Source organism: Lissotriton helveticus, chromosome 11, assembly GCF_964261635.1.
Source record: "Lissotriton helveticus chromosome 11, aLisHel1.1, whole genome shotgun sequence".
Classification (NCBI taxonomy): Eukaryota; Metazoa; Chordata; class Amphibia; order Caudata; family Salamandridae; genus Lissotriton; species Lissotriton helveticus.
In genome coordinates, this window is record NC_136072.1 from 449,434,837 (window position 1) to 449,455,620 (window position 20,784).

The 20,784-nt window shown below is 42.4% G+C and overlaps 1 protein-coding gene across 2 annotated transcripts in view; it reads right to left on the bottom strand.

The window, feature by feature from the left end:
* ACSL3 (acyl-CoA synthetase long chain family member 3) overlaps window positions 1–20,784 on the bottom strand; it is a 725,290-nt gene that overhangs the window by 250,114 nt on the left and 454,392 nt on the right. For both annotated transcript variants that reach the window (XM_078665968.1, XM_078665969.1), the window contains exon 6: window positions 5,508–5,655. In XM_078665968.1, coding sequence (XP_078522094.1) covers window positions 5,508–5,655 — 148 coding nt within the window. The remainder of the gene's footprint in view (window positions 1–5,507; window positions 5,656–20,784) is intronic.

Below are 20,784 nucleotides of genomic sequence, written 5' to 3' on the forward strand. Positions count from 1 at the left end.
CCAAGTGTTGCGATTTTCTCCCCTCTATTGGAGTGAGTAAACAGAAGGGTGAAGAAGGGAATCAATTATCTTGTATTTGACAGGGTTTTCTCTACCGCTGGTGGGTGCTGCTGATTCCTACATCTCTAGAGTCTTCTTTGAGTGTACTGGAAGCACTGATGGTAATACTGCCCTAGCTTTTGTGCCTGTATTAAAGCTTAGGTTGTGTTTGGAAATCTCTTTTTCACTGCAGCAACTATACCAGATTGAGGCAATGGACCTGGCTTGAGGAAGAGCAGCACTAGTTCACATTCTTTTTCTTTAGGAACCTTTGCTTGTCTCAAGTAGATGGATCCAGAACGATTTCCATAACTGGTTCCAAAATGTCTGGAACCAACAGCATTAATGATTTTGGAGGCGCACTATGACGCAATGTTTCACAAATCACCGAAGAGGTTGCCTAATGGGATGCATAATGTAGAAGCACCGCTAGAAAGTTACAATATACACTGGAGATACTCTATGTTTCAGATGTCTTAAGAACCGCCCCGTTATTGTGCTGGCTTAAAACTTGGCTTAACCCAGAATTGACTTTGAATCATCAAATCCTGTGGGATTGTGTCAAACTGGAGAAAGCTAGCAAAATTAAGTGGGTGGCCTATGTTTAGACCATGCTATTTAAATTGGGGCGCCTGGAATTATTTGAAACACCAGATAGAATCTGTAAGGAAGATGTGAAGTGGGTCAAGATTAATTTTATGAACTTATTGTTGATGGAACGGTTAGCTCAGGAGATGAAGAAGCCCTTAGTTAGGGCTCACTTTTTAACTAAATCTACCTTGTTTATTGAACCCTATCTAAAATTGGTGAATCGGGCTTTCCACTGTTGGTTATTGATTAGGTTCCATTTTAATTTGATCCACTTGACCTTGGGTAAGTTTCCTGTGTGGTCTAAACCAGAGGATGCAGCTCCCTGTCAATGTGACAATTATTCTGTACAAGACACTGTGCACTTTATGATGTTCTGTGACCTTTTTAATGAAATTCAAAGGACGTTTTTAATCCCTATATTGAGTGGCAAGGGATTTTTGCAAGTTAGACCTGCCTTGTTCCATCTTCAAATGTTGAGTAGTCCCATGGATATGTTTGCCATTTCTAATTTTCTTGTAGCTGCTGTTCATATATAAAAAAAAAAAAAGGAGGTGCCAGACTTACAATAGTGTAATTATTCGGCCTATATCGTATGATTCTTATTGTTTTTATCTATTTAGGCTATTTTATGGTCATGAAAAATTGTACAATGACTTTTCGAAAATGTTTTTAAATGTGGTTTACTTTAATTCTGTACAGATTTTCAGTGTACTTTTATAATTGTAATTAATCGAATAAAGTGAATTGTCTGTATGTCTGTCTGTCACTGGAGATACTCTCTTCAGAGGCCTGGGAAACTAGAGTGGACTGCAGTATCTTGGAGCCAGCAAGCTCAAGACTGTCCTGTACAAAGCAGAGTGTAAGCTTGTTCTATAGACTTTGATACTTCTGCTCCTCAAGTGGTCCCTGCAACATGAACAGACATGGTGCCTTCTTAGAGAAGATCTAGTACAATGCCTTCAATGAGAACGTTTCTGCACATGACACCTAAGCAGCTGTCTCTAATACTATGTTCCAATGGACTATTTTGAACATTGTAACAAGGAGTTGGCCCTCAACACTGAAAATGTGTGCTTAGATGTACACAAAAATCTCAGCAATACTTAATTGCAAGGCTTCTTTACCGACATTGTAACGGGAGACCACAAGACAACAGTAAAGTTCCCGTGTCAACGAAAAAGCAGTGATTTATGCACATCCTTGAAAAATCGTAACTCAGGGTCTTTTAATCAGATTTTAGTTTTTGGGTGTTTATTTAAAGATAAAAATATATACTATTTTTAAAAATTGGAGTGGGCTTTAATTCTGTTGTGTTTTCTACTTATTGACCGTTTTGGTACTGATAAATGCTTTATACTATATAAGCCCGACTGCTCTGTGCCACAGTTCCCCAGGACAGAGCTGAGGTTTAAATTAAAGTGACCTAACTGGACCAATACAGAACAGTGACATTTATTACTTGGTGAGGTCTCACAACCACCCCAACTAATAATCAGCTTTGTGACTATTCTGTGTACCACCCTGTTTATGATCAGAGATGCCTAAAAGAACCGTCACAGACAACGTGGTCTATGTAAAGAACAACATCATGAGTGTAAAGAAACAAAAATTAATAACGTTTGAAAATAAAAAAGGAAGGGAGAAGATGACAGGAAGAAGGTTACTTACCTGTAAATTAAGTTCTCCAATGTAGGTATCTTTTATAGATTCACATGCTTTAATTATTCTCACTCATCAAGCTGGCCACCCCAGGTAACTGTGAAATAGCAATAAAGTGTTAACATTGTCATAGGTGCAGGTTTAATATCACATCCACCTAATTTGAACCAACCCAAAATGCAGCGAATAAGGTCTGTGTACTTAATTCTGTACTGCCATCAGAGCTCATATTTCAAAACACAAATATGAACAATACAAAGAATAGGGAGAGAGCCTCTGATCAGGCAGTAAAGAGGGCCACATGTGAATCTATGAAGCAATACTGGAGATTTTGAGTTACGAGTAAATCATTTCTTCTCCAGCATGGGATCTTTTATAGATTCACATGCTTGAATCACAGCTGCAAGCAGTAACACGAGTAGCATCAGCAAATAGTAAGTGGGAAGCAGGCTCCCCTTCAATAAAAACAGGTTGCATAGCGCTGCTTGTGCCCAATGAAGAAAGCTCTGTTGTGTCTTAGTCCAAGCAGTAGTACTTGGTGAACCTGTGTCTGCTGTTCCACGTACTTGTTTGGCATATACCTAGGAGCAGGACTCCTGCATGGAGGACAATTCTTGTTGAAATGCTTCCGGTGGAATGCGACCGTACCGTACCTAGGGGGTGCTAATCTTTTGGGCAATAGTAAAAAGCTGAGAGCCAGAGGGCAATGCCTGGCTTAGGAGCTGGGGGAAGGACTAAACTATCTTTCTTAGCTGTTCCTTAAAATGAGAAAAGAAGCACTGCTGTGCTGATGCGGCCATCTGCAGACTGAATTCCTAAGCCTCCTTTCCAATAGGAGATGGAACTGGGCAATGTTGTCCGGTGGAGAACCCTGTTGCGAAGGGGTTTTATTTTCCTCTTATAGAGTGATTGAATCTCTCCATTTGTGATAATTTTAAAATTTGTTATCAAGTTCTTGAACCTTGCTTTTCTCCCCTTCTGGAACAGTGTCCTGATCATTAAGCTGCTGGCCTTCCTCACCCATGTATTAATGGGATGGAGGAACAGTAAGTGGCACCAGAGGTGTCACAGGCAGCGCCGGAGTATGTGGCAACTGAGGCGAAGGTAACTGGTGTGACGGTGGAGGAGGAATTTGATGTGCGCTACTTGGACAAGCTCCTGCAAAAAGTAAGAAGGCTATGGGACTAACATCTGCACAGCTTTCTCATCATCAGTTGCAAGATATTCAAGAAAACAACAAGAACCTGCATTTCAGGCAGGTCCCTGTGGTGATATCTATGTTCTTCTGTGGCCCACTTGCAGAAGAGCTTGCACAACATATTTGCCTGTGTGGATTGTAGGAATTATTTCCAACATCCTCTCCATGTGGCCATATTCCATTTTTATCCTCTTCATACACCAGTGGTAGTGTATCTTAAGTTGCACTAGGCTGTAATGCCAGGCCAAAACCTTTTCTTGGTCATTTAACATCTACTTCTAAATCCAGGATGTGGATCGGTAAGTGCCTAACTCCTTCAGCTGAAACTGCAATTAAGATGCTGGGGCCACTAAGGGTGTGGAAAAGAGGTCATCAAGAAAGTCAACGGTATCAACAACTGTATACCGTCATGGCGGCCTAGTCATCAACATGGTTGATGGGTTTTTGTTTTTTGAAAGGCACTCTGCAGCAGTGTGCTAGTCAACTGGTCCATAAACAGGGTCATTGTTGTCAGGTTAATCATTGCAAAAATGGTCGCTGACCTGGTGTTCTTACTCAATGATGGAAAGGCCAACAGCGATGTGATAGTAAACAACAAGACCAAGATCTTTGGTAATGAGGCCATCAACCATGGGACTGCCATTGTTAGTGCAACCGACTTGGCGAAGTCAACAATAGAAAATTCTTCAAACAACAGGAAGCTCCCCTTAAAGTTACTTTTTATACCAAACTGCAGTAACACCACAGAAAAAAACGCTTTGTTTTTGTACCACCTTCGCAAAAGTGTTTGTTGTGGCACTTTGCACAGAATCATTCGCTGACAGATGGTAATAGGCACAGCCTCTTTTCCTTGGGCGTTTCCGAAGGGAATGTTTTACAGATGCAGCAGCAAGAAGGCTTAGGAGCTCGGCTAAGGCAATAAACCAGTTCAAGTGCAAGTCATCTGAATAAATCATCCCTTAACAACAGGAAGGGAAGCTCAAGAAGAGAGATCTCTTCTCCTCATCTTCCACTGTGAAATTTGAGAGGGCCTCCCCTGAGCCCGAAGAGATATAAAAGTCCCAGCAACAACTCACAGATGGGTGGAGCCTGAAGTTGGCAGACTGGTGGGCAAAAAAAAGGGCGAAAATCCAGGGAAGCTGGTTGTTACAAAAGCAAAGAGCAGAGCTTTTCCCAGGGACTCCCTCGCACACATTATGTGGTAGAAATTTGAGCTATGGTGGCAGTTAGGGTGAGTAGTGAGACCAGCACATCCACCTCACTGGCTGTAGTTTGGGTTGTTTCAAATGAGTGGATGTACTACTAAACAAACATGCTTGTTGGGTTATGTTAATGCTATCTTAACAGTGCAAGGGAATCCCCAAGAGATGCAAATAATTCAAGCAAATGAATCTATGAATAACTCAATGCTGAATTAAGAGGAAAATCATAGTTAAGCACGAACAATAGATATGATACTGTTTTCAACAGATGGTGGTGCTTTGCCCTGAGTGTCCAGTTTCACATGGTTATTGTAAACCTACATTTTCACCCTAGGAATGAATGTGACTTAAATTTGCAGGAGGAATCACCAGTGAATGTCTAACACTTTTAAAGAGGTTTGATAGCTGTAATAACACGAAAGAAGACAACATGGTATGCATGGTATGCGCAGGTATGCGCATACCATGCAACATTAATACCTTTTATTTTGATGGTATTTGTCTATAGACAAATCTGTATAACAGTCACAATAAAAATTGTGTTTTAATAGGTTCCAGATGGCTCAGGATATCAAAACAAAATGTGATGTCAGCACCTTTTGTTATATCACAATATTGCTTTTAAATATTTTAAGAAACACAAAGCCTGAATAAATAAATGCTCAATAGATGCTATTTCCAAACTTTGGAAACGGCGGAAACTGTAGTGAGAGGATAGAGAATTTGGGAAATAAATAGTAATTCCAGATTCATTAACTGCTGATTTTATTAACATTTACACATGTAATAGGATTTAGTTTTGGGAAATGAAAACTTACGTCAAGCTAGGAATTCTCTCAGCCATCCCAGTGATGCCAGCAACAATGTTGCTATGAGAGATCATCACTCCTTTTGGAAGTCCTGTGGATCCACTAGTGTACATAATTACTGCAAGGTCATTAGCTTTTGGAGGACTCGGTTTATTCACTGTACCAAATTGAAAGAGGTAAAATAAAATATTTACAATGGTAGAGAACAAAGTATCTGATTGCAAACAGTACTTCTACAACTTTAAACTTCCTTCAAATATTATCAGTTTGCCATGCATTCTCAAAATGTTGGGATTCTGGTCCTCGACTGTTAGTTCTTCAAGCATTATCCTTTCATAGACCCAGGGTGTCCTTGTGAAATGGGTACAGATGAAAGAACCTGCCACAACAGTACAGAAATTGTAGTGTTCATGCATAGTACCATTTTGTGTTCAGCCAAGGACTGCAGCAAAACGGTTTTCAATATCTTCCAATTTTCCTTGTCTTAACATTCATCTACCCAGGTTGTATGCAACGCCAGACCAAAGAGGGAACTTTCAGCGAAACTGTAATGCTGGAGAGGGTGGCATACCATGGCAGCCCCCTCTGCATGGTTGTTGGTTTCAGAAACAAACCACTGTGGTTTGTGTGTCAATTGTGAACTTAAATCTAATGTGACTTAATATATACTTATTTTCTTTAGCTTTAATGGTCTAGGCAGTGCTCATTTCATCATCATGAGAATTTTATTTCGATTGATAATGATCATAAAAGTATAAACAAACAATTACCCAGTAGACAAATACATAAAAACACACTTTTAAAAATGACGATAAATAGCATATTGGTTTAAAGGAAAAAGGGCACTTGTACCCATTACACAATCACTGCTAAAAATATATATATATAAAATGTCAAAATCACAAAATGTACCTTCATCTTTAAAATATAAAGTGTCTCAGGTCAGTGCCTCCCACATTAAAACCATTCTCATGTAAAAACCATAGCAGACTGTAAATGTTTTACACGCTTAATCCAAAAGGCCATAAGAAACATGGCCACACAACAGACTACCATCTGGCTAGTGTCAATTCTGTAATATTCTGAACACCTCCCTGTGCACCCTACAACCCAGAATTTTACACAAGGGAACAATCCATTTTGCCCGTATTTGTTTATATAAGGGACAGAAAAACAAAACATGAATGGGTGTTTCAAAACACTCATCACAACCCGGACACATCTTCTTTTATCCCCTTTTTTCTGTAGCCATCGACTGATAAATGACATTATGGGTAATGTACCATACCTAAATTGCAAATATTCAGGCACATGCATCAAAGGATTTTGCGATCGCAAACGGTGCGAATCGCAAAAATCGTCCGTTTGCGATCGCAAAATCCTCTTTTGGAATGCATGAAGGGTTAAGGCCCTCGCAGTTTAATAATTCGCAAATATTTGCGAATTCTCAAATTGCGATTGCATTTAAGGAATCGCATTTTGCGATTCCTTAAATGCAATGCATGACACTTTAAAAAATTGCGAATTCGCAATTAGGGGGAGCATATTACCATGAGGTTGAACCTCATGGTAATTTGCGAAAACTTTGAAAGATAATACACTTTTGTGCATTTTTCAAAGTTCCATGTTGTGCACACACATGCCCTAAGGGCATGTGCACACACATGCCCTAAGGGCATGTGTGTGCACAACATATGTGCACAGATTGATTTCAGGGGTGCAACAGGGTGTCCTTTGTACACCCCTGCACCCTTGAAATCGCATTCTCAATTTGCTAATCGCAAATTGAGAATGTCTTCACATTCATTCCTATGGGCCTCCAGGCACATAGGAATGAATGGGGAGGTATTCCTTAATTGCGACTCGCAATTTGTGAGTCGCAATTAAGGAATATTAAGAAATCGCAATTTATTTAGCGATTTCTTGGTGCATTGCATTTTGCAATTCCTTAATTGCGATTCCTTATTTTTCGCAATTAAGGAATCGCAAAATGCAATATTGATGCATGTGCCTGATAGTTTCCAAGGCAGTGGAAGAGCAATTTCGTCAATTGTACCTTCATAGACGGCTAACTGTGTCCGGAAAACAAAAATACACAGATTGGGAACCTGTACACATACGGAAATTGTTGAACACCACATTTTCCCCAAAAAGTCCTTTTATACTGTCCTTACCAATCATGCACATGCTTTTAGTGTTTGTCCAATACTCATACATATTCAATCTATTGAGCAAATCCTTCATAGCACAGAGCCAGGGTATTTTCTGTGCGTACTCAGAGACCAAAAGGTCTTTGACATCTTCACTATAAGACTCGAGGGCAGGAATTGTACATAACCTGTGCCAAAAGGTCAACATTCTACATTCAATCTTATCTGAATTTTCTTTTGGCACAGGTCTAAATAGAGAGGTGACAGTGGTGTACTAACGGGCAGATTCAATAAGGTTCTTAAAAACCGTTGCTCAACTATAGAAAGGCATTTAGTGTGGGAGTAACCCCACAGCTCAGTTCCATAAAGAACTGTCCCTAGGGCCATCACATTATTAATTTCCAATGCTGGACCTACCCTTTTAGATATTGTTTTCATGTGGATTTTTCCTATATGTGTTGAGTGTTGAATTAAGGATACGTGGGCTTTTTCCACCTGTGGTGTCCAGCATAGCTTCTAGGTCAATTTAATTCCCAAGTACTGAACGCTCGGAACAAAATCTAAAATTGTGGCGCCCACAGACATCCTCCTCTTACAAGAAGTTGACAATCGTCTACTAAAAATCATACATTTAGTCTTGGAGCTATTATGCTCCAAGTCTCAAAAGAACAATTGGAAAGAGTTCAGGGGCTGTTGCAAACCCTACGACGATTTAGAAATTGTACCGCCCGCAAAGAGAAGTGCAGGAACCCTCTGCCCACCTATATCAGGGGCATCGTACCCATCTTGATCTAACAAGTCAAGCACCCCATTTATGTAGAACGGAAAAAGGGTGGGGGCTAAAACACACCCCTGGCGGACCCCACGATCAATGCAGATCGGGTCTGTCAGGGCCCAGTCCCTACCCCACCTCATTTGGGCAAACGCGTCAGCATAAAGCCTCACAATAATATCCAGCAAAGGGAACAGCAAACCAGTCTCTTCAAGGACCTTCCATAGTCTCGCGCTGGGAACTAAATTAAAAGCTGCACAGAGATCGACAAAGGCAACAAAGTTTGCCTTTGCCTATGATCACCTCTCGCAAATACATACAAACAAATCGAAAAACCTGATCCAGTGCACTCACATATTGTCTAAAGCCTGCCTGCCAATCCGTAAGTATACATGCACCCCTGATTGACTCTTATACACAAGCCAGTACCTGTTTACAGAATATTTTTTTCAGGGAATCGATGAGGCTTATTGGCAGATTGTTGGCCGGATAAGCCCTGTCCCCTTTTTCATAGATGGTAATAATTTCGGCTAGTTTCCAGGAGGATAGAATCTCTATACCAGCCAAAATGGTGTTTGAAAGCAAGTTAATGTATGGCCCCCCAGATTTCAGGGTTTGCCCTATATAAATAATTGGGCAATCAATCTGGCCCCGTAGCACGACCAGGAATAGAAGAGTTTATAGATTGCAGCATTTCCGTAAGGGTAAAGACAAATCAGCAGCTTTCGAAGTAAAACTAGATCGAGCACCCTTTTATCTCACCTGGGTATCAATTTATGAAAATAGAGCTGTTTGAAATGGGTCATCCAATCTTGTGGCTGGATACAAAAATCAAGACTTGTTATCATTCTTTGAAATTGCTACATGTAATTCAGACCAAAGAAAACACTCCCACTCCTTTTTTGCTTCAGATATCACATACTGGTACAGCTTCCTATGCTTGGCTATTTCAAGCTGGATTTTAGACTTAATAACCATAATAAGCTCACTCTTGGCTTTTCTACATGCTCCGTTGTACCAGTTGCCAGAGTTGAGCAGAAGCCATATGCATCAATAAAGAGAACCCACTCGTCCTCTTCTAATAACTTGGTTAGCCCTCATTGCAGCATGTTCAGTGTGTCTAAAGAGCGCTGAACTTTCCTTATGCCAACATCAGCGCCTGACATCAGCACCATTTATGGTTTGGTGTCCAACACTCTATGCTTTACCTCTAACATCCTCTGGCAGAAAAATAAAAAATAAACATAACATTAATGTACAAGGAGGCAGGAAGCAAAGAGAACTAAAAGCATTGACTAAGAACATCTATAGTTTTCTGAAACAGATTTCTCATTGAATTAGGTGATTGATTGCATGTTCTTTCGCAAGAAGATCTGGTCTTTGATTCCCATAAGTAGGGACACTGTACTTCAATTTATCTCAGCCACTCATGACAGACATTTTGAATGAATAACAGCCCGATAGCCAGAATCTGTAGACATAGCCGCTTGGAAAAATAGTTTCTTGCTGTTTATTGGACCACACTTTTTCATATAAAAGTGCCAGTCTCAATAAGCAATAGCCACACTCTACATACCATACTCTGGGTAGTAAATACAAATTTCTTAGCTAAAGGCATCAGTACACTAGCAACTGGGTGCTAAGCACCAAACTGGAGTGACACAAAATGTGTTTTCTAAAGTTATGACTGATTAGACCACTGCGAGTGAAAAAAAGCAGCAACAATTTAGGCACCCTGGAAGCAAAGTAAATAGTGAGGAGAAATGTGTTGTATTGATCCGGGAAAATTCCACAATCACATTTCAGGAAAGCAGGACGACAAGGGCCATTGGTTCTAGTAGCATACCCCTGCCTTGTGGGAGGCCCCAAAACATATCATCCCATAGGTTGACAATTGTAGCACAGGCTATGCATTTTCTGAATACGGTGTTGCAGAGTTTGTGGCCTCAAACGTTGGGAGATCTGCTGTTTTATTTCAGTTGACAGATAAGCTAAAGGATCAAATGCGTTGATGCTGATCCGATGTTTCTGGCCGGGAGGTGGAAAAGGAGCCAACTTATAGTGGGACTTTAATCCAGTAGGCCTTATGGATAAAACAAGAGACTCTTGCATTTATTCACGGATCCCACTAGGAGTACGTGGATTGCGGATTTCATTTTGCCATCCCTCTCCTGGCTCAGACACATCCCTGCAGCCTAACTTGGAAGTCAGATTCTTTCTGAGACCTAGATACAGTCCATTGCAACAATCTAGATGCCAAGAGACAATGCAACTTGTTGATTAAGTGCCGTGGGAGGTTTGTGTGGAAAGACATTTTCTCATGCATTTATTGATACCCTGAACACCTGCACTGATTGGAGTGGTGAATGAGAGATTCGAGTCAAAGACGATCCCTAGAATCTTAACTTTGTTACATGTGGAAGAGACGGTTTCTAGCCAAAGGGAGTTTATAGAAGAGTGGTAGAGTCTGGTGCTCTTATAATTAGGATACCGGTTACAGTTTCACTCAGACAAGAGAGATTTTTTTTTCTCATCCAATGTTGGACAAGTACTTGATGTTATTTTTCATGCTGATGTACATTTTTATTTTGTCAGCTTATTTCTAATTGAAGAACTGGAAAAAGGGCCCGGTGCAGCAACTGAAAAGGAGTGGACAGACCAAGGATTTCATGAGGGACAGCATGAAATGACAGCACAAAAGGGTCTTGTATATTTAATACACAGTCGTTGGTTGAATGTGTGAAGCATTGAGCAAGCCAAGAGCATTTCCACTGATACTGAACCAATCTTCTAAAATGGTCATCAATGTGTTGTGTTGTGCAGTGTTGTACACTGCAAGGAGATCGAGATGGAGCTGGGCGGCTTGTTGCATTTTATCTAGTGTGATGAGGAATGTATCTCTTATTAGCAGTGGCAGGCTCTGTCCGTTTAATGGGTTGAAATCCTAATTGAAGACCATGCAGCAGTTGACTTTTTAAAAGTATTTTTGTAGCTGCCCGTTTAAGGAGTTTTGCTGAAAAACGGTGTAGTGGAAATTGGTCAGTTGAAAAACAAGGGGATCTGACTTGGGTAGGAACATGACTATAGGTTTGATTGAACGTGATAAAACCACTCTTAAGAGTAGAGTTACTATGCTGTAGAACGACTTGGTTCTACAGAAAGGTTGGATGCTTACTTGTCCTAAACAGGACTTATACCAGTGCATAGGATGCAAAATCTCCTATGCTACAGAAACCAACCAGAGTTTCAAAAAATTCTTGGCTCCACGATCAGCACTTGAATAATCGGAAATTAGAGTTGGATTCCTAGAACAGGCCACAAATATGATACCGATTTAGGGGAAATCTAAAGAATATGACTCAAACTATAAAGTCTCCTCTAGAGAGAAAATGGTATGGCTCCATCTAGAACGTCTCCGGATAGTAGTCACCTGATCAACAGAAAAGAAGCAGCGCCAGAAAACACATGGGGTCCTCTAAAAGAGTGGTACAAACCAAGACCACGGACTGGAGGAAGTATCATAAGGAAGAAGAGACAAATTGAGATTCCCCATGCAAACATGTAAGCATTGCTGTTACAAATAGCGATATCAGCCAGCCTTCTGATTCAAACAAGAGTGATTGCACAGCTACTGTCTTAAACTACCCATGCTTGCTATGGATCAGAGGGAAGTCTTGAAGGAAGACATAACAGAAGAGGAGATCATTTGATTTGATTTGATAGCTTCCACTATCTAATCTATAAACACATGAAAGTGCTCGAGGAGGATAGCTTCCCATATGCATTATAGAAGGCCACAGCCCCCACTGTTACTCTCTTTCTCAGCAAAGTCTTTTAAAGTGTGGATGAAAACGGAGGACTCTGGATGAAATGCAACAGGGCAGTGATATCCTTGATCCCTTACCGGGGAAAGATCATCATTAAAGTGCCAGCTATGGAGCAATATCCCATACAAGAACACTGGCGAAAATGCTAGCCTCTAGGCTTCAATGGGTGATCTACTCGTATACATTTAAAGCAAGTGGGTATTGCACCAGGGTAAACATCAGGAACCACATGAGGACACTTTTACATCTCTTATGGCAAGTACATAATGGCATGGATGGCAAAGTTGTGATACCTCAATGCAGACAAGAAAAAACATCTTTGTTTGGGTAGAATGGCACTACAATGTAGGAGAGGGCTGACCTGAGCCCCCAAAATAAACTGGTCTAAAATCAAAGCTATGCTCACGACAACTTCCAGTGTGAAACAATCATGGGCGAGTGTCATTCCAGTGGATCCTCAGGAAGATCAAATCCTAATGATTAGGACCTTCTCCCATCATAGTTCATTAAGACAAAAAACACATACGAACCAAAAGGAAAAATGTACCATTGTTATTTTGATTGCGAGATCAGACAATCAGAACGATAGTGGTCCCCAGGACTGTGTCTTCGGCATGCTACCTATCAACATCCCCCTAAAGCTACTGACAAAAATTGATGGAAAAATAAAGGACTCTATCGTGGATGACAATCCCCCATGCTCCTCCTTAATGAGGAAAAAGTCCAAGATGTATGCAGTGAAAGAATTGGGGTTCAGGGGTCTTATGCCTTTAGCACATGTCCTCATGTTATATACACAGCACAATCTTCTAGATTATCATTTTTCTTGACATTCCGGATTGGCTTTCCATCGAACATCGCCTTATGAACCCCCATACAGGTTCTGCAATTCTGTGAAGCCAAATGCTGTTTAAACTCTGTGCAACCCGATCCTAGTGGAAATGGACACAGTATGTACTTCCACCTATACACTAATGAAGATAAATAGCTTATTTCATCCTCAAGTGTCATCTGCAACAATGCATGAGTCTTAATCTTAAACAGAGGTCGCCCAATTCACTGGACAGTGAGATTTGAAAAAGCCATTGTAGGGATGGAACATCTCATGGAAGAGGAGTCTTCCAAAACCTTTGATACACTAAGACTAATTTGGAATCTATTGCAACCAGCGATAGAAATACTTGCAATTAAAACACAAATGAATTGGTAAAAAACACACAGGAATCCTTACTTTGAGAACCTCAACCAATTCATGCCTATTTAAAAAGGTTGTGTGATTTTAAGCACTGGTTGCTAGAATCCACTGTGTCCTGACTGAGAAACTTAAGACAAACTATCCCAATTGAATGATGACCTACATTGATGAAAGAGCATTCAGAGACTGACTGGTTGGAGATTCTGTAAACAGCTGATTAAAGGCCTGCAGAAAGCACAACTGAAATTCTGCCTCTTCAAAATCTTTTGAGACTAGCACTGGATATTGTCCAAGCACCTCAGGGCAAACCTAAGCCCAAACTCATTCTGCTGGAGATGTGGAGGACCAATAGCAAATATTGTTCATATTTTATTACTATGTAGGTCACTGGATTCGTTTTGGGATGGGTGAGTAGAGCATGATCTACTATGCTAAATAGAAAAGAACTGGTTCATGTTTGCCCGTGGCTCTCTTGCACAAACCCTGCATTTTGACTTCAATTAATAACTGGGAGAGAGGGAATGATGTGCGTTTCGCAGTAGCAAAAATGCGCAGACAGAATATGAACCCTCCACCTGTGCATGAAAATCGCTATGGTGAACGGAAGAAAATGGCTTCTTATGCACGTATAACATATAGCTAAACGGCCAGCTTAATTTATGGGACCCTTTTATATCAAATCAGGGGGCTGAATTACTACTACCCCATTCACCTCAACTCTTTCTATAGTCACTGTCCCAGGGATGCTGCCCACGAACTTCATAAACTTCATGAGAAAGTGGTATTATCCTGTTCAGATATATTGAAGGCTGGCTTTCTGTCCCTTTACCTTTGACCTTAACTCTAATTTTTACAAGCTATACATTGGATTTTGGCTATTTACTAAATCATCTTCATAGCTCCTTAAAGTATGAGGGCCACAGGTTTCTGGTTGTATCCTTGTATTTTAGTGGCTATTAGGACAATCCCACCGGATACTGATATTTGCTCTGGTTTCCAGAATGGGTGAAATAACCTGAACAGAGAACTGCTTGTCTTTGTTGCAAAAGACACACAATGATGGACGAAATGTGGAACAAATCAAACACTCACTCCAGTCAGGAGATCTGGGGTTAATCCATTGTTCTTTTGCTCACCATGCCACCTTAGTTTAGACCCAGTCATATGTAAATCAGTCTTGACCCTGCTCCTCATCGGAGCAGTCCAGCACGAACTAACCAAGCTAGGCCTCTCTGAACCAGAAACCATCATCCTGGGACCAGTTTTGGGGTATCATCCCTCATCAGCCAGGCTAGCTTGAATTAAGTGGCACACTGAGCCAGGGACCCACGTCTGGGCATACCCGGTGTACTTAGGGAAAAAAAAGCAAAAGACACTATGATTTTTGTTGCATCGAGTCTTGGATGGATAACTATACTATTCTTCAGCGGTAATGGTCATAACACTGATTGATACAAGAATCCCGGAGTCCAATAAAGATGTATTTAAAAAAAAAGTCTGACATCGGAAGAATAGCAAATATACAAAACTAATATAGGGAGCTAAAGGATGAACAGAAAAATAGAAACACAGTGACAAAGGGAGAAAAGCAGAGATAAAAGAACCTGCAGGAGTGGGATAAAGAGGTATGAAGTGGAATCAAGACTAGGAAGCCTGGTAATCAGAAACTGGCTTTCATAAGCACACACTTCTCAGAAGCCATGCGCTTATTTTACATTAAGTACTGCCAGGTACTGATGAAAACTTTCAAATCTTTCCACAATGGAGGCGGCTGTCCAAAAGAGGTATAATCTCCCCCTCATTCACCGCCCAGTCTGTTGAGAATGCAACTTTTCTAATTCTTTCTTATGCAAAAGGACCAACCACCCCATGCTATCAAAATACAAAAGTTTCACCGAGTTCAAATGATCCCAACATAAGCTTTTTATAGACAATTAAAAGTGGAGACTGGGAACTAGTGGACTGAAAGTGTCAAGTTCAGATTCATCTTTTGGCTCAGGATATAGATGTGTTTATTTTAAACCCCCTTCAATTGCATAAAGGAATTAAGACTAAGGGAGAGAGTATGCTTACTCCTGCATCTTTGGTTGAGAAGTAAAGAATACATCTACAACAAAACGTTGATGCACTGGTGGGTCATCAACACTGACCTGGGCAATGGACCTGCATGCAGTTAACACACAAGGTACATGGCTTCCCTACTTCAGGTAATGCTTTATTTGGTTATTGGTGGGGGGTTCCAATAATAACAAGACACCCGTCAATAGTTTTATGACTTCCAGCATAAAACAGAGCTGCCAAATTACTACTGGTTTATCATGGTCTCCTACCCAATCAAAGTACTGCCACCTTGTCGCAAGAAAAGAAGTTCAAGTTACTTACCTTCAGCAATATAATATCTGGTAGAGACACAGTCTAGTCGCAGATTCCTTAACTTTTGAATTCTCCCCCCAGGCGTCAAACTGGATCTGGACATTTTTCAGCAGTACCGCTGCGCACCGGGGGATGGTGCCGTATGGCTCAGCATTGACTTCTCCGGGTGTGACGTCAGCAGTGCCATATAAATCCCCTCTGGCGCGAGGACGTCAGTTACTTCTGTGAAACCTTCTGCGCCAGAACACAGAGCCACTATAGAAACTGGTTGTGGAAGAAATGCGTTACTTACCTGTAACTGCAGTTATCCAGTATTGGTGTCTTTCATAGATTCACATGCCTAAATCATTCCCCGTCGTCGAGACGGGAGTCTCCGGTACATAGAAAAGTAATGTCCTATAGACATATATAGAGAAAAGTAGGCCTAAGGGCCTCCCCTTAGTAGCCTATCTATGTCCTTTTGTAAAAAAGACCAAACTCTAGAAGAGAGCCAATCAGCTCACACCTCCCTCTAGAACCTACCTGACAGGAGCCTCAGTCTCTCAGATTTTCGTACGCGCTAAGTAGGCGTAGCACTGATAGAGAGATAGGCGAGTCCTTCCCAGGGAGGTGGGAGGGTTGCATGTGAATCTATGAAAGACACCAATACTGGATAACTGCAGTTACAGGTAAGTAACGCATTTCTTATCCAGTATTGTGGGTGTCTTTCATAGATTCACATGCCTGAATCAGAGTAGCAAGCAATAACTCGTGCACATTTTTGATGGAACATATACAAGTCATTAGATAATACATATCATGCGACTATGAACCATCATTATACATCAACCAGAAGCAGTAACAGAAAAATGTGCATACCAGAAAAGGATGGAGGGATGGAGGGATGGAGGAAGGCTCACGTTACTGGAAAAGATGGCGTAGTACTGCCTGCTCCACTGCAGCATCCTTCATCAGCTCTGTATCCAGGCAGTAGTGCCTGGTGAAGGTATGAGGCGACTTCCACGTCGCTGCCCTGCAGATGTCGAGAACCGGCACTCCTGCAAATAGTGCCATAGAAGTCGACATAGCCCTTGTAGAGTGCGCCCTGATTTTAGAGTGCAATGGATGTCCGGCTCTGTCGTGGCAAAAGGCAATCTCCGAAGAGATCCATCTGGAGATGCTTTGTTTGGTAAGCGGTAGACCCTTCCAAGGCCTACTGAAGGCTATGAAGAGTTGGTTAGATTTTCTGAAAAGTTTGGTTTTTATCAATATAAAATTTTAGACATCTCTTGAGGTCCAATGAGTGCAGCGATCTCTCAGCTGCGGTGCTGGGATTTGGAAAGAATGATCTGAGAATCACAGGTTCATTTAAGTGGAAGTCAGACGGGACTTTAGGAATAAACCTAGGATTGGTCCTTAAAATGACTCTGTCATCCCTAAACTGCAGGAAGGGGTCTTGAATGGAAAGAGCCTGCAGTTCACTGACTCTCCTTGCAGATGTAAGCGCAACGAGGAGAGCCGTCTTCCACGAGACATATTTCACGTCTGCTCTGTGAATGGGTTCAAAAGGGTGTTTCATCAGTTGATTAAGAACCACATTTAGGTGCCAAGTTGGAGGTATCATCCGTGGTCGAGGAAAAGATCTATAGAGACCTTTAAAGAATTGTTTTATAAGTCTACTAGACCAGAGAGAGGGCCCTTTAGACGTTCTTTTAAACCTTGAGATCGCCGCCAAATGTACCCTTATGGAGGAGTGGGCAAGGCCCGACTGCACCAGATGAAGAAGTAGGGTAATATTTGTTCTGGAGAGGTGGCAAATGGACGTAGACCTTTGTCCGCACACCAGATGCAGAAGCGTTTCCACTTTAAGGAATAAGTCTTATTAGTGCTGTCCGCTCTTGCCCTGGCTAGGATGTCTTTACAATCCTGCGGGATGTTCATATTGCTGAATTCTCGGTACTCAGGAGCCAAGCCGACAACCTTAGAGATTTCAGATCCGGATGTTGAATCTGCTTGTTGCTCATCGTGAGCAGAGATGGATGTTGACAGAGATGGATCGGCAGCTGCAGAGAGAAGCGATGAAGGTCCGTGTACCAATGTTGCCTCGGCCAGAATGGGGCTATCTGAAGAATGGGGCTATCTGAAGTAAAGTGCATGGCTCCGCCTTCATCTTTCTTAGGACTCTGGGAATCATTGGAAATGGCGGAAATGCGTACGCAAAGATGTTGCGTCATGCGATGGAAAATGCATTTCCGATAGACCTTGACTGGGGATGCCAACTTGCGAAGCTGTGGCATTTGGTGTTTTCCCTGGTTGCAAACAGGTCGATTTGCGGTGTTCCCCACTTTGAGAAGATGTGAACTGTGGTGCTCATGTCTAGCTCCCATTCGTGTGTCGAAGACCTCTGCCTGCTTAGGGCGTCTGCGATGACATTGTCCTTGCCGGGGACGTACTCCACCCTCAACGAGACGTTGTGGAGAATAAGCCAATTCCAGATCTTCTGCGATTCGCGAGATAGTGTTAGTGAACGCGTCCCTCCCTGTTTGTTCAGGTAGTGCATCGTCGTGGTGTTGTCGGTCCTGACGAGCACAAGGGAGTTCTTGATCCTTGGCAAGAAAGATGGCAAGGCCAGAAAGACTGCTCTTAGCTCCAGCAGGTTGATATGGAGTCGCGTCTCCGGTTCGGACCATCTGCCACTGATCCGCAATTCCTGCAGGACTGCTCCCCAACCCTCCAGGGAGGCGTCCGTTGTAATGACATGAGAGTTGCTGGAAGCAGGAATGGCAATCCCTGTGAGAGGTTCTTGAGCGACCTCCACCATTGCAATGCCTTGGTGATTTGCATCGTGATCTTTATGCGGTCTTCGAACGATCCCTTGCACTGCGTCCACTGTCTGGACAAAGCTTTTTGGAGTGGACGCATCCGGAGGCGACAGTGCGGTATGAGCAGAATGCACGAGGACATCATTCCCAAGAGGGATTTGAAGGTACGGACTGGTAGAGTTTTCCTTCAAGCCAACGCTGAGGCCAGAGAGATGAGTTTGCGTTTCCTCTCCAGAGATGGGAATGCCTTCGCCGCTTTTGCATCCAGTGTTGCTGCGAGGAAAGTAATGACTCGAGAGGGATGTAAAGTGGATTTTTCTTGATTGAGTGTAAGACCCAAGTGCTGGAAGAGATTCAAACAGGCGTTGGAGGATTTGGTTGCGCCTGTTAGGGATTGAGGCCAAAATGGTGGACGCGGAACTGATAGTGCCGCCCAGCCACTGCAAATCTTAGAAATTTCCTGTGGGTTTTGTGGACTGGGATGTGAAAGTATGCGTCCTGCAGATCTAAGGACGTCATGAAATCTCCCTCCTCCAAGAGACCCAAGATCTCCTGAATCGTGACCATGCGGAACGATTGCCTCTTTAAGAATGCATTGTGTGCCCTGAGGTCTAGAATGGGCCTCCATTTCTTTTCCTTCTTTTGAATGAGGAGGAAGCGGGAGTAAAACCCTCTCCCCTTGTGAGCAGTTGGTACTTGCTCTATTGCTCCTTTCTGTAGCATAATGGAAATTTCTTGAAGAAGCAATCGCAGGTTTTTGTGGGGCATTGGGCGAGGAGGGGTTGTTGGAGGGATAGTGTTGAATTCTATAGAATGTCCAAATTGAATTAAGTGGAGGACCCACCGGTCCATTGTTATTCTCCTCCAATTGTTGAGGAATTGGGTCAATTTTCCTCCAATCTTCAAAGAAGGAGATAAGGGATGGACTGGCTGTAGGAATAGGTCATTGGCGTCCGCCAGTGGCCTTCCGTTGGTTCTTTCCTCTAAAATTGGACCTTCCAAAAGAGGACTGTTTGCCTTTCTGTTGTTGGCGAGGCTGGTATTGTGACTTGCCTTGGCTGTAAGAGTATGATTATCTTTTTTGATAATTGCCTCTGTAAGAGGTTTGTCCTCTACCTCTGTTCCCTCGAAAGGACTGGTTCCTAAATTGCAGCATGCCGAGTGCTCTCGCTGTGTCTGTGTCCTTTTTAGGGCTCGGACTCCTCCCCCTGGGGGAGGAGTTTCGAGATCCTAATGTTATAAGAAAAAAAAAAGAAGAAGAAGAAGAAGGGCCTTGGTGAGAGGAATTCCAGACATTCCTTAGCGTTTTCTGTCATCTGGCCAGTGATTCGTCTTCCTTGTGTTTTCGTTTTAATAGGCTTGAAGTGATAGGGTAAATGTAGTTTTGTTCCGCCATTTTGGGCATATTTCGTGCGTGCTTGCGCAAAGAAGTACATAAATTATAATTAGGAGCTGTCAGGGTGCCTCCGTTAGTGAATCCAGATGGCCGGGCGCGTTCACAATTCTGCAGCGCTCAGCGCGCAGCTTCCTTGTTGTTTTTTTTTTTTACAATTGGATCGCTTTCGCGATCTGTGGTCCGGCGTTGTGAAGCTTTTTTTTGTTCTGCCCCTCCCCCCTCCTTTATTCCGCAGCATGTGTGAGGCAACAAGGGCTGAGCTCCTGTTTCCAAAACTCCTTTCATGGCCGCTGGGGAAACAAAGGGCCGGCGGGGCCCCCCCTGGCCCCCCTTGGCCGGGCTCCGGAGACGCACAATGGCCGCCTCTGTTCCCGCTCAGCTGCTGTCCTGCCTGCCTCTCCGTGTGCGCGTCCTGGCGATCGAGTTCAGGCCTGAGTGGGAATCTGATCTGCCCCCTCCTGTAAGGTCTCAACACCCCCCCTACTCGCAACCCAATTCATCTCCGACCTCAAAAGACCCGGACCAACCCGTCCTCTCTCTGCCCAAACCTGATGCCATGGCGGATAGCGTGCTCCCGTTTCTTGTCCCCCAACTTTTAGGTCTGGTTACTACAGCTTTATTTCTCTCTATAATATATAGATATATGTAGGTGTGTGTATATAATATTCACACATATGTATGTATGTGTATATGCGTATATAATATACACACATATGTATGTATGTGTATATGCGTATATAATATACACACATATGTATGTATGTATGTGTAT